At 42.5% G+C, this 14,914-nt stretch overlaps 1 protein-coding gene across 2 annotated transcripts in view; it reads left to right on the top strand.

Annotated features, from left to right (window-relative positions):
• The first annotated feature begins 1,002 nt into the window (after positions 1-1,002).
• RANBP9 (RAN binding protein 9) overlaps positions 1,003-14,914 on the top strand; it is a 38,979-nt gene continuing 25,067 nt past the window's right edge. The window contains exons 1-2 of one of the 2 annotated variants that reach the window (XM_032114693.1): positions 1,003-1,711; positions 10,040-10,151. In XM_032114693.1, coding sequence (XP_031970584.1) covers positions 1,249-1,711; positions 10,040-10,151 — 575 coding nt within the window. In that variant the 5' untranslated portion in view covers positions 1,003-1,248. The remainder of the gene's footprint in view (positions 1,712-10,039; positions 10,152-14,914) is intronic. The other variant, XM_032114701.1, reaches the window with a different exon arrangement.

Here is a 14,914-nt window from a genome sequence, read left to right as displayed (position 1 = left end):
GTTTAATTTCCTCAGGAGGGGACAATCCCTGTTGGACTCTGGATAGTCACCCCATTTGGTCATTAACCCACTGAGGGTTAATGTCTTTCTCCCCATTACCCCTCTGAGGGTCAGCTTGACTTTGTCCCAGAGAACACCTTTCAACAGATCCGGGTTACAAGAAAACTTTTCAGCAGGTCTGATGTGCCCAGGTCAACACCGAGAGGAGAATTATCATTACAGTCTCATGACTGAAATGTCAGTGACAGGAGTCGAGGAAACGGCATGAAGCTGAGTCAGAGGAGTTTTCAGGTAGAGATGAGGAAAAGGTTCTTCCCCCAGAGGGTGGCTGGGCACTTGAACAGGCTCCCCAGGGAAGTGGTCACAGCACCAAGCCCGACAGAGTTCAAGAAACATTTGGACAAAACTCTCCAGCGGCAAAATCTGATGCCATGATGCATAATCTGATGCCATTTCATAGTGAGGTGGCAGTCACCATGTGACTGGGTGACTGGCCCTCGGCGACAACACCCTTCAGTAACCCACTGAGGGTCAGTGTCCCTTTCCCCACTACCCTCGGGGGGTCGGTCAGACTTCCTGCTGGAGAAAAGCTTGCGACAGTCCGGGTCACGCCAGAGCGCCCTGCAACAGCTTTAGACCGTACCGATCACTCCAGCACCAGATCCAAGGGAACCCGCGGGCGTCGCCAGTTTAATTCCCCTGCAATCCCCCCTCTCCCACCTCGCGCCCCTCCCTCCGCGCCTCGCGCCCCCCGAGGGGCGGAGGCCCCGCCCTCGCGCGCGCGGGGAGGAGGCGGGGCCGGGCCGCGGGCTCAGCTGACTCGGGGGCGCGCGGCGGCGGGGGCGCGCCGGGGGCCGGACGGACCGTGTGCGCGCCGGGCGCGCCCCCGACCGGAGGAGGGGCTGGGGGCCGAGCCAGCCCCGCCGCCGCGGCGCCCGCTCCCCGCCCGCCTCCCGCTTCCGCCCGGCGCCGCCGCCGCCGCCGCCGCCGTTCTCCCCGCCTCGCCCCCGGCCCCGCCGCGCCCCGCGACGCCCCTCGCTCCCATCGGGCACCTCCACCGGCCGCCGTCATCGCCAGCCCGCCCCCACCCCGCCCCCCGTTTTCTTCCGAGACGCTCCGGTTGTGGGGGTGACCCGCGCTCCGCACGGCCCCGGGCCTGCCCGTCGCTCCGCCCCCGGGCCCGTCCGGTGACAGTCGCGACCGCCGCGGGAGGTGGCGGCGGAGGAGCAGGAGGAGGCCGGAGCCGGGATGTCCGGGCAACAGCAGCAGCAACAACAGCCGCCGCCGCCGCAGCTCCCCTTGGCGGCCGCCGTTCCCCCGCCGGTGCCGGGGATCCCCTCCGCCGCCGCCAGCCCCGGCCCCGCTCCGGCCGCCGCGCTCCTGCTCCACCCGCCGCCGCCGCCTCCGGCCACCGCGGCGCCGCCGCCACCCGCCACCGCCACGGCCGGCAGCAGCGGGCCCGCGGCCGCGGGGGGCGGCGGTGCGGGCGCCGCGCTGGGCCTGCCGGCGGGGAGCGGCACCAGCGCCCCGGCGCCGTTCCCGCACGGAGACCCGGCCCTGAACGAGCAGGAGAAGGAGCTGAAGCGGCGGCTGAAGAGGCTCTACCCAGCCGTGGACGAGCAGGAGACGCCGCTGCCTCGCTCCTGGAGCCCGAAGGACAAATTCAGTTACATCGGCCTCTCGCAGAACAACCTGCGGGTGCACTACAAAGGTGAGGAGGGGCGGCCCGGACCGCCGCGACACCCCTTGTCCCCCCCCGGGGCCGGGGGCTGCCCGACCCCTCCGTCGGGAGTGGGCACAGGAGTAACAATAACAGGAAATAACACACGCTCCTCTCCCTCCTTCTTCCCTGTTTTCCGATCCCCTAAATTTCTCCCCGCAGCGTGGAGATAAGGGGCTTGTTTTTCCTTATTTCAGGTTTATTTTTCTCTCCTTTCCCCTCCCCCCCGTTTCTGTCGCCGTGCGGGGAAGGGGGGGGGGACACAAGGGGCCGCCCCCGCCTCCTTATGCTTCTGGAGTGGGCATTATGTAAACTCCGAGACTTCCTCCGTGGATTCAGGTATCGCCAGAACGTTTGGGTCGGAGGCAGGAGAATAAAGGACGCCTGGCGTGACGTGTCCTGTTTATGGTAATGAGCGAGAAAAAGAAGTGGCTGTTGGGTTTTTTTCCCCCTCTCGAGAAGAGCAAGGGTTAAATGGAGTTAAGAGCAGCAAGCGTTAAGCTATTGAACACGGAAATGACGGGAGGGGAAAGCACTGAGAAAAACACGGTTTATTTTTAAACTGTGAAAAAAATGACTTTAAAGTCACTGGTAATAGTCTTGCCTAACTACTGCACAGTGATTTGAGGGAAGGAACGACAATAGAACTTATATTAATAAAGGTCACTATAACTTTCTGCCTAGACGTTTCACAGTTAAAGTTACAGATTTTCAAAGAAAAGGTAAAAAACAGAGTATGCTTTTGTATTTAAAAAAACCATCAGTGAGAGGCATTAGCAGAAAAACTTGTGTTGATTGTTAAGAAATGTCATAAAACCTGGAAACATAAGCGCACGCTCTGACCTGAAAAAACACAGACACATCTGGTGTTCTAGGCCCAAAGTCCTAAAGTAGAAGTGTTGTGGATTCAAAGCCACTTCTGAGTTGGCTGTGAAGAACTGGATCTTTTGTCAGTCTGTAGTCAAATGAACGTAGTGGGAGGGGAAAAAGACAACCGTGCAATTACCCTTTCTCAGAGTTTGCAGTGGAGAAATTCAAGGGAAATCTTGACAAACATGTTACTGTTTAATCGGAGGAGGAAAACGGCAACACAAACACATGGCAGGATTTGGCTGCCACGAAAGGATTAAATGTACTCTAGAAGACTTTTTTTTAATAGAGAGGTTTTATTATTATACACAAAATACTCTGTTAAAAATGCTAAGTTTAATGCACTGTATAAAAATGATAAAGGAGCTTTATGACTATAGAGGGGGTTTCTGGGAGGCACCAAGTGATTTAAGGATGTGTAATTTAATACTGAACTCTGAATTTCCTGGCTTTTGTTCAGTGTTTTGTGACCTTGTATTTTTAGAAACATTTTGTATTTTCTGGTGCTTAGTGGCAGTGGGTTGTTTGGTTTTGGTTTTGTTTTTTTTCCTTCTAAGATGATCATAGCTTAGTGGCTATCACGTCCTTCTGCTGGTTTGTTTTGCTTTGGCCAGCTTCTTTTCCTCATGAGCTAGAATTTAGAGGTCGAACCTCTCTGATCTCTCAGTGTTATTGCAGAAGTATATTTTCAAGCTTTCCTTGTGCTTTTTTCCTCACTTAACTCCTTTGCCATGGTGTTAAAAAAAAGAAAATCATTACCTCAAAGAAATTACGGAAGTCATAAAGCACAGTTAGTAGGTTCTAACCTTTACTCTAGCTCTTAAATAATGGTAAGTGCTGAAGGTTGGAGAGTTCGTAGGTTAGCCCAGAGGACTCTGGAAAGGAGAGGTGCCAATATAACGTGTCTGTGCTTTTCTTTTCCTAAGTGCAGATGGGAATAAATGGCTTCTTAAGTGTCCCCTCTTTTCTTCTGGGTAATTTAATGAAGGTGGCTGTTAGGGCAACTCCATGTTTATGTTACCAGCCTGGCACCTGGAGTTGCTAACTTGGCTAAGCAGTGAATGGTATCAGCATTTCTCCAGGAGAACCAGGGGGGAAGCACGCTAAACATCCCCTGCCTTTTCTGCCTCCTGGATCCTTCAGCCCTAAGAATACAATAAAAAGGAAGAAAATGAGGAGCTTCCATGAGAATAAGGGAAGACAGCAAGTAAGAATGTGCTTAAGCACTGTGGAGTAGTGTTTCTGCAAATCAGTTCTCAAAAGAAAGTGCTCACGGTATCTTCTTTTGTAATATTGGCACTTCAGTGCTTCTGAAGTTACCCAAGTAGTAGTGGAAGAATGGTGGATGTTTTTGTTGAAAGCAAATATGAATCATATATTGAGCAGGGATAAAGAACTGTTGTATTCTTGACCAAAATACTCAAGGAAAAAGATAGGGCTGTCCAAAGAAGCCAGTACCCTAAAGCAATTCTTAACTATTTTCTATTACTGTGCCATGTACACTTAAATTTTCTCTTCTGCCTCTATAGATTTCTGGCTTTAGAACTGTTTTTCTTGAATAATTTGCCCCTGTTCTGTGACTGATAGGAGGCAGAAAGTGTTAACAGCAGTGCTTTGCCTTCACCTTGGATGTGTTGGGGATACTGAAAAAATGTGTGGAGAGGAACAATAAGAGCAAAAGCTTTCAAAGTTATTTTTCATGTAGATAGCTTCATAATTTTAATGTTCTGATGTGTTGTCAGCAGTGATACTTTTGTTTCATTGGTTTGTAAGAGGAATGATGGTCCTCTCGATGCAGTTTCTGAAGGTTCCTTTAATTTTCCTGCTTACCAGTGGACAACTTGTATGGAAACATGAACTGCAGTAGATGTCTGTTTCTACGCACTGGAGCTGTGATGTTTTGTGTACTGCATTTCTGGGCCTGAAAATTTTTGCAAGCATCCTGCAGAGTGCTTAAAAATGAAAACTGCCACAAAACCAGGCATTGATCAAGTGGTGCAGGTTAAAAAAAAAATAATATAGTCTAGCATCAGGATAAAAGCTTTTTAGATTTTGTTAAGGTCAACAAAACCCAAGAGTCAGTGCTTTTTTTGTGTTCTTTCTCAGAATCATAGTGTTACTTGGAAGATTTACACAGGGAGGTGTTTCTGTTTAGCAGAATAGGTGGCTTTGCCAAAATCTGGGTATGAAATACATACAGTGGCATCAGTGATACTGTAAATATATGAAAGATCATACCTAGAGTATTTTTATTTTTCACATGGACAGACATACATTTTTGTGTTGCTGCCAGTTAGCTGTGCAAGCTGACAGAAAGCTAACACGGTCTTACTGCCTGTTGTTTGTGGTGTACCTTTGTATAGGAGACATTGAAAAACAGTATCAGGAAAAAAATTGATGTCATTTCACTTAATTATAATATTTACAGCTCTGAGCTGTAGGTAAGTGGTAAAGAAAGCATAAATGCATGCTGCGTGTAAAGCAGTTACTGCACAAAATTACATAGCTAGGAAGGCAAGACATCTTTAAAAATATTCCTACGTATTTCTAAAATATTCAGAATTAACACATGGATCCTGTTGAAAAACAGGGTTTTCATAAATGCTGTGTGTAATATGAAAGGTCCACTAGACAGACAAGTTATGTTTCCAGCAGATAGTGATCTATACTGTGTAGTATGAGGAGATAAAAACACAGACGCGGTGTGGATTTGTAACCATGGAAGAAACTATATAAAGAGTTAGGTAAACAGACCAAATCACTTGTGCTAAAATCATGGAAACTCCTATAGAAACTTCATTTAAATTAGTCTTGTGACAATTGTCCAAAAAAGCTGAAGAAAGTTATGCAATTTTGAGTAAACTGCCATTGCATGAACTTTTTCTAATGTATCACAGGCCAGGAAATCTTAGCCAGACATTTATTTACAGTGCAGTTGCCTTTGAACTATCTGTAGTGCCAAACAAAAAAACCAAAAATAAACTGTTTTTCAGTGCAAACTGTGCGTTCCATTTTCTGTTCGAAAATGAAGAGGATGCTATACTAATAGTTCGGTGTTGTCACTTAGTGGTACAGGGGTGGTGTCAATTTTTTTTGGCAGAAAACACTCGGGTACATTCAGCACATTTTGCCTGTTTTGGACACCCTTGTAGCTCTGAGATGTCTTGCTTTTTTTAAACTGGGGAAAAAGTTACAGTAAAATTAGTAATTTGTGTATTTTGGGGTTTTTTTTTCTTAGAATTACAGAATCACTTAGTTTGGAAAAGAGCTCTAGGAACACTGAGTCTAACCACAAACTCAGTACTGCTGAGTCCACCACTAAACACACTAAACTGTGTCCCCAAGTGCCACATCTACAGGTTTTGTAAATACCTTCAGGGATGGTGACTCAACCACTTACCTGGGCAGCCTGTTCCATTCTTGTCTCAGTGAAACTTTCCTAATGAATTCAACAGAAGATTAGGCTTTGATTATTTTATTTTTGGCAGTGTGAGCAAGTCATTGAACCGCCTGTTGGAAATAACTGCAGTTCGGCTTATGTAAACTTCATTTAAGGATTTAAACTGGATAAACACGCTTACTTTTGTCTAGGTAGGTGCTCCCATAGATGTCTCTTGGACTATTTGAGGTATAGGCATTATACACTTAGATTTAGGTTCAAAGATTATCTTCTTTGAAAGCACAGATGGCTTCCCTGAACATGTTTTTATCTGAATTAGCTTTTTTCAAGTAGATGGAATTTAAATTTAGATTAATTTCACTGTAATTTTGTTAAAGAAGTGACGATACTACTTTTACTAAAAATCATCAGTGTGAATGCTTAAAAAATGAAATAAAGCATGGTCAGCTCATGGTTGTCAAGCGCTTCAAATGAAAGCCCAAGTGAAAACAGTTCTGGTAATTGAACTTCTCTATGGTTTACAGTGTAAAGTTCAAGCTTCATAGACCTGTTTTCCCTTCTCTGCCCCAGTGCATCTGTTTTCAGAGTTCTCTTTCTAACGCTGAAAATCTTTAGTGTTAAATAAGACATACTTCAAAAGTGTTCTTTTAAATACTCAACCTATAGCTTGTGACTATGAAAGGGGTCTGTTTTGACAAAACATTGGGCAGTATTTGTGTGATCTACTTCGGGTGTTTGGAACCTCTGATTCAGAAGTTCAGAGTTGGGTGTCGAAGTTCTTTTTTATTCAGGAGCAAGGAAGTGAGAATTCAGGTTACCAAAGAATGTGGCAGTAGTATAAGACATCAAGCTAATAGGCCACTCAGCTCGAGTCCCATTGGTGACAGTGGTCATGAGTGCCTATGAAAAAATCTAAAAACATGTTGGGCATAAATGGTGTATGTGTGTTTCCCCTCTTGGTTTCCAGCAGAAGGACATTCTGAACTCAAGGCAGTGTCTCAGTTAACTTCGGTTCTAGAAGCTTGCGCAGTGTCCTCTTGAACATCTATAGTATCCTTTGGTAAGAAATTTTGCAGTTCAGCTAACTGTTCAGTTAAGAGGCACCTTCTTGTTTCAAAGAGGGCTGATGAACTAGCATCTCTTGAGTCCAGACATAATTCAGTGTAGCTTGGTAGTACTGAAAGACTCAACTGCCACATTAAGACAGTGTAGAGGTATTTGGAATATTGGAAAGTAGTTAACTGCTTGATGATGAGTCTTCTCTTAGACATATTAATTGTGTGTAAGTACAAATAAAAGTAGTATGCTCAACTAGTAAAATTGATTCATAGGAGATTATGTTAAAAGGACAGCAGTTCTAAATTTAGTGTGTCTTCTGTTTTAATGGGATGAAAGTAGTTTTGGGCACTGACTTCCCCGACTGTGTTGCTTCACCACATGAAGTGTTTGGCAATACTGGTAAGGTATCCTGTTACTTCTGCCCCTATGGTGACCTCTTATTTGCAGTGTGACAGCTGTGTGTGGCTGTGTTGTGAACTGGATCAAGGAACTGATCTGCTGCTTAAAAAAATCTGGTAGGTTTCTTAAAGCCCGATCAGCTAATCAATCTGGTTCTTGGTATGTCCTTGCAAATAAATGCCTGGACTGGGGGAGGAGGTGGGAGAAGGGGAGTTTCAAGAGGAGGTGCTAAGAGTACCTTCAATAGGTATTGTTTCCAAACACTTAGATTGTGATTTCACAAAGCTAAGTCTGCTGGGTAATAGATTTACATTTTCAATAATATTTGGCTGGTTCCTACTGCTTTAGTCTTTTCTATGTGGAAGACTTTCCCAAATAAGGAGAATGACTCAGGCTGAAACTACACAGATTGTCAAGTGCATGGAGTAACCAAGGGAACTTCTTTGCAGTCTATTTTAAAGTAAAAACCTAAAGACATTTGAAAAGAAAGTATTTTTCCTTCCCCCCACCTTCCCTCAGCACATTGTTTAATCAGACCTTTTTGAATTGAAGAGATGTCTTAGGAGTTCAATGTTCTGCCCTTTTAGCTGAAGGATTTCTACATACTTAGGCATAATAATCTGTAATAGCTAAATAGTGATCTACCAGCATTTGAAAACCAAGCAAACCCGTGGAAGCTCTAACTGAGATTATGTACTTAGTTATTACACTGGTTGTCACAGCCTGAGGAAATAACTTTAAAGTAGTGAACAATAAAACAAACATATTGTGTATGGAGGAGTAAATTACTATTTTTTCCTCATGTGATATATCAGAAATCAACATGTAGAAAGTAGGCAATAAGCTTAACACTGTCAAACCTGTGAGGTGATCAAAGGATCTCTCTACAAAATAATTAGTAGTACTAGTGACATACTGAAGCGAGCAATGGATTTGTACCCAGAAAAGGAAGGTGGTTGGCCACTTGCCTTTAGGTAGTAGCACACTGGGGTGAACTACTGACATCGGAAAAAACTTGGTAGGTTAAACCTAATGTCAGTGGGTGAAGAAGTTGTGGTGTGCTAGTGAAGTTTTGATTGCTGGTGTGGCCATGGTGAGAGTTCTCCCTGGCTGAGCATGTGCCATTTGTTAGGAGCTGGTGGGTGCTGGCTCTGCAGGCTGATAAGCACTGACAGTTCTATGAGCATTTGCACAAGGGAGCACTGTGCTCAGAAGTTCTGTACAGGTCAGTCCCTGACCCTCTGCCCTTAGAGGTTTTGTACTGTGGGCCAGCTGGGCATGATCTTTCTGCCTGCCTACACTGTTATTCTCCTGCAGTTTCTTCTTTGCTGTGTGACCTGACTTGCTACACCTGAGACATGGTTAATCTGAGCCTGAGCAGTAATGCTGGTGTTAATGCCCCTGGAAGGAGTGTGTTTGGATGTGGGATTTTTGCATATGCAGATCAGTTGCTATGCAGGTGCAGTAGGCCTCCCTGTCTGGACTAGAAATGACAGCTGGAGTGCTGCAGCACAAGTGATTGGTACAGCACGCTCAAAATAGGCAGTTTTTCCATCATGCTACAGATCCACATGAAGAGTAGGCATGGGATCTGCGTGAATTTTTCTTATGGCAGTGACAGCCTGTTCCTGGTTGCCATCTTACTGAATTATTTTACCTCTTGCCAGGATCCAATATACTTTTCCATCTTGTTCTTTAAATTTTTTTAAACTATGTCCAATGGCGCCATACATGACCATCACACAGAAGTTGAGGAATTTGGGTGTATCTGGGAGACACTGTGCTTGCTTGAGCAGGTTGTTGCTAAAAGAAGTCATCTGGTCAAAAGCCTGTTTCCAGGTTGCCTTTGGAAAGGGCTGTGAAGAGGATGACACATTCAGAAGGTTAGTCTTAGTGGAGTGCAGCAGCTCTTGGGTTGAGGTTGAAAATCCTGAGAGTAGACAGGAGCTGACATTGGGCGTTACTGTGGCAGAGCTAATGTATAGTGAGCCTAATAAGAAAAAGGAGTAGGAGCTGCATGAGCTCAGTTGCAGGCTGTAAGGCTTAATGCTGTCCTGAAACAACATTCTGAACATGGAAATTAATTATGAGTAGTATGTTCTGTATAATGACTGATGTTTATTCTGGAGGATGTTAGAAATGAAGTGTCTTCAGTAACTTGTAGATTCAGAAGTACTAAGCATTAGATTAAACTCTCTTATGTCATGTTTCAGTCTATAAAAATAAGTAAGCCCTGTGGGTTTGAGAAATCATACAGTTCTTTCAAACACAGGTGGCCTTTTGTCAATAGTGTTACTTAGAGTGGTGAAACTTTTTCCTGGTTTCCCTTCAAATAGTTGTAGGACCTTTTTGGAATAGTATATCCAGAACTTCTTATAGCATGCTTAGTTGCGATGGAGGTGCTTGCAATGCAAATGTAATGTTGAAAGAAAATACTCCAGCATAAAAATCAGGTTGATTAGAACAGCGTATACTGTTTGCTCGTTGCATAAGCCTTTTGTTTTGAGTAGTTGGCGTGCATACCTTTGAGTCACCCTCTGCAATTAACTAAAATAAGTTTTTTGTCTGTTTTGAATGCTCTTGTTTTTCAGGTCATGGAAAAACTCCGAAAGATGCTGCTTCTGTTCGAGCTACACATCCTATACCTGCAGCCTGTGGCATCTACTATTTTGAAGTTAAGATTGTCAGTAAGGGAAGAGATGGGTAAGCAGAGTCCATTATTAATTAATTATTTATTGAAATAGTGCCTTGCATCATCTTTCAGTCAACAGATGTCTTTGGTATCAGAACTTATTTTCATATTTTACCACTTTATATAGCTTGATTCCTTATTCTTGAGAAATTGCGCTCTTGTAGTTGATTCTTTTAAGAGAGTTGATTGAGGTATTTATTGTCCACAAATCAGTGTACACAATAAATACCAAAACATCAAAGTTAGGGTTTGAGTGACCAGTTTGACCCTGCTGTTACCTTTAAAGATGTTGGGCTTTGGCTGTATGGATTAACAGGCTTTCATGTAATTTTTAGGGCATGTAGCAAGCCAACATACTTCCTCAGTGTAATTTTTTCATGGATGTCATATCAATTTTGAAACAGAAAGTTATTCTTAAGGCTACTTGTTGATGAACAGTAATAAGGATAAAGGGGAATATTCTGAGTAGGTGCCTGGGAATTTGTCACCTTACGGAAAGAACAAGAATTGATGAGTAAGAAGCTGCTGCTTCCCCTAATCCATCTGAATTATGAATCTGTTGAAGCACAAGTGATACATGCTTTTAAGACTGCTGAGGCAGATAGAATCTCACCTGGGAAAGTCTTGAAGTGCTAATGGGATCTTTGCTAGAGCATTTTAATTCCTTTCCATCCTTCGCTGCTTTTGGTAGAGGATGTGTGTTAATTCTGATACACTGTAGGACTGCTTTCTAATGTGCTGTAGTATGTTGGTTCTACTTCAAGGTACTAGTCAGGACTGACTGTCCCTGTTCTAGGTACTGTACAAGCATGTTGCAGGTGCTTATGGCCTGTTGTGAAAATAAATCTTGAGAGAAAAAAACCTGTGGATGAAATTCAGTACCTTTGTCTTTTCTTTGTCTGGCTGCAGTTTGTTTCTTTCATTTTCCCAGCATCCTGTAAGCCTTCTGTAAGTCAGAAACAGTATTCAAACTTCTTTGTTTTCCTTATAGTATTGCATAGTGTTATTTTGAAAGAACAGCTTCTCAGTACTGCTGCAGCTTTGTAGGGGCATATATGAGTTTGTTGTTATTTCTGTTCTCAAAAGTTATCCCTAGGAGGAGAGTTCTTTGCTATGAAAAACTTAACATCTGTAGCTACTTTTGTCACACTGTGAAGACCTAATTATTTCTAAATTGCAAGGGTAGAAATTAGTTTTTCAAGTAACGTTCTGCTGCTGATTTTAGGAGCATCTTTATTTTTTTTTGGGGGGGGTGTTTCTTAGTTTTTTGTTTTTGTTTTTTATTTTAGGAATATTTTCTAAAAATTACCTTGCTGCTGTGGGTTAAGGAGAGGGTTGTATTGTGACTTGCTAGTGGTGTGTCTCTTCTTGAAGTAGGTTTCTGCCTACTTAGTTTGGAAGCTAGCTTTTTTGAAGTGATGGTTTTCAAAAAGTGCCACATGGGTGCGTGTGTCATTTTACATAGCTCCTCTAACACTTCACCTTAGATACTTTGTGTTGGATTTTAGTATTTTTTAATTCAGTAGACCACTTAAGGCAATCCTGCAAAAGTGGGAAAACATCAGTGAGTAAAGTTTTTCCAAGGTTTTGTGTTTAAATGGTTACTTGTGAGATGTACATAGCTAGGACTTGTGAAGTTGCCTGCTGAGTTTGCTTAAAAAATGGAGGTGTACTTTTTTCAGTTAATACTGCCTCATCCTTGCTTCGGCCTTGTGAGCTTTATTTAATGTGACTTTATGAAACATTAGCTGCATAATGAGCTGAGATGTTAATTTTTTTCATTATGTAAGATAGTATGGTAGCTGTACACACAGCCAAAGCCAAATGTAGCTTGGCTGATAAAGACCAGGAGTCAACATGTGGAACCTCACTGGATGTTAAATGTGTATCTCTAGACCCTGTTTTCAGGATGATGCAGGATGAATCTCTTAAAGTTCACTGTTACCTTGCATTCAAACTAATAAATTTTTTCATAATAAGTAAACTGGGGAATTTAATGCAGAGAAATAGGACTATAGAAACTAGTTTGTGTCTATTTGGATTTATTAGTTCTTTTTCACCACCTGTTGTGTTTCACCTGGCTTGCTCCAGGTACATTTTTACCTTTTTTTTTTCCTTCTTGTCATCTGGTAATGGCAACAGAGTTCAGGAATACTGTGTCTGTAGAAGACCAGCATGTAATTAATAGGGTCAGCTAGCTAAAATGCCTTACTTGCAAAATCAGTGTTCTCAAGGTCTAAGCCTAGTTGTGGAAGTAGTACAGCTGAATTTTGTAGTAGTGTTTAAAATAAATCCTAGACTACCCAAGGCAACTCAGATACCTATCTGTAGGCTGAAGTACAGCTTCCGACTTTCATAAATGTCAATGGATAATTTAGTGGCGTTTGTTTGGATTTCCCTTTGGTAGTAGCCTTTACTTCTTCTATTTATTTTTTTAAATAAACTCAGCTTAAAGTATTTGGTCCATGTACTATATTGTACATATATACGTACATATGTAGTATGTCTAACAGCATTCTTACTTGTGTGCTGTACTTAGCATGACTTGCCTGAAATCATGAAAAATCCTTTACTAAAAACCTACTCTAGGAGATTCATTTTTCATGCTACTGTAGCACTTGAGGGTGCTGCTCCTGGAATCTGATCTTGCATATCTGAAAGTAGCAGGGCAAAAATTATTCTTCTCTGAAGAAGCACAGCTGGTTTTTTTGTTTAGGGCATGGATATAGCATGGCTTCTTGTGGCTGTCTGAGTACAGCATTGGTTTTGTCACTCTAATGACCTAGGTCATTAAATTCTTTAATATATCTAGCTGGGTAACTGGCTTGAGTAGAAATTTGAAAGTGTGTAATATGTTAATTTTGCAGAAGTTCATGACCAAGTTTGAGGGCATTATGAACACACTGAAGAAAGTGTGAAAAAAACGATGTTTACTACGAAGGAAGAACTGGATATGGAAATTGGTGTTGCAGAGCAGATGAAGAGCAAAGTTGCTTTTTGATACCTCCATATGGTGTGATAGGGTCAATAACTGATGGTACTGGATGAGAAAAAGGGAAGTGAGAATTAAGTTCAGTAAAAGTAGTAAGGTCAAAATACCATTCAAACAAAAACTGTCTTGGTATTTGTAGCGTGTTTGGCACAAGGAGTCCTAACGTGCTGCTACAGTACAGACACGTGAAATAATTATCCTTTCTTTTTTTAATTCTTGCTAAAAGTTCTAGCCAGTTGTCATATTGCCTTGTAAATATTTCCTGTTCTTTATTTCTTCAGTTTTCTTTCTTAGTTTCATGTTGTCTTTCATAGTCGAAGAGCCTCTATTTATTTATATTCTCCTTTTATACTCTCTTTTGCTTTGCTTTGTTTGGTTCATGTGGAGCATTGTGGAGGGTGATGTGAGCGATTGGAGCCAGTAACAGTAGAAGAGTAATGGGTGTAAGTATAGGAAACAGAACCAAGGTTAGAAAGCATGGTAGGAAGGGGACTATTAACTAATAGTAAGTTATATCTGCATCTCTACTGAAATGTCCAGTTAACTTAAAAATAAATTAAAAAACTGACCATGAGAAGAAGCAGTCTCTAAACACTCATTGAGTTCATGTCCCTTCTCCCAGTTTGTGACTGTGTCAGCTTCATGGTAAACCTGATTGGATAATTCATTTTCTAAAAGTTGACCTCCAGAGTGAGTTAGTTTTCATCCAGGTTTGTTCCCCACTATGGCTGTTTGTATTGCTTCATAAATGGCTATAACAACAGAAGAGTAGGAAACCTGGAGCAGAAAGCAGAATCTGGACCAAGGGGACTGGGAATGCTACTTTTGATCGTGGTACGAGCTTATACCCATTAATTTTAGTTTAAAAAGCTGTTTGGGTTTTTAAATCTTTCACCAGGAGACACCTGTTTCTTTCCCAGGGAAAATGAACTTGTGGGAAGAATACTTTAGTCCTCAGTGTCTTGAATTTCTGTCTGTTCTTTTTCATTGATTTGTAAATACAATTAATAAGAATGGGCAAATGATAGTAATGGCACATACTTCTAGACAGTCGTCAGTGCTTTTAGAACAGCTGAGAAAGATGTATCTCTAGACCCTGTAAAAACAAAATCACAGAAACACAGAATGGTTTGGGTTGGAAGGGACCTTAAAGATCATCCAGTTCCAACCCCACCACCAAGGGCAGGGACGCCTTCCACTAGACCAGGTTGCTCAACACTCCCTCCAACCTGGCCTGGAATGCTTCCTTTTTTTTTTTTTTAAAGAAGAATGAAAACAAGCATTGGTAGTGGTAAGCCATCTAGGAGAAACAGTGAAAACTAAGTTTAGAAAGGCTGTATTCTTTTAGCAGATAGCACTAAGCTTACACTTCTTCAAGCAGGGTCGTTTAGTCTGTGCTGTGGTGGTACTGATGCAGATCTTTATGGCCAGGCTTTATAGTACGTGTGAGTTTTGCTAAATGTTCTGCACTAAAATGAAATGTTAGTACAGCAATTCATGCAGGTAATCAGTATGTTTTTGGTAAAGCAGTGTTAATAAGGCTTTAGACACTTGTTATACTATGGCTGTTTTTTAACACTGGGTATGCAATCAGTCATCTGTTGTTTTGGCAATATCTTGTAGTACGTGTTGTGTATGTGATGAAGTAGGTGGTGAAATAAAAAAGGAAAAACTATCCAAAACAAAAATACCATGAGAATTAAGTCTGAGTGTTCATGACACCTATGCCTGTGGTGGAGCCTGAACTGTTTTAGAGTGTTTGAGTGGTGTTTGTGAAATATA

Source organism: Corvus moneduloides, chromosome 1 (genome assembly GCF_009650955.1).
Source record: "Corvus moneduloides isolate bCorMon1 chromosome 1, bCorMon1.pri, whole genome shotgun sequence".
NCBI classification, from domain to species: domain Eukaryota; kingdom Metazoa; phylum Chordata; class Aves; order Passeriformes; family Corvidae; genus Corvus; species Corvus moneduloides.
Note: the sequence above shows the minus strand (reverse complement) of the source record. Positions and strands in the feature narration are given on the sequence as shown.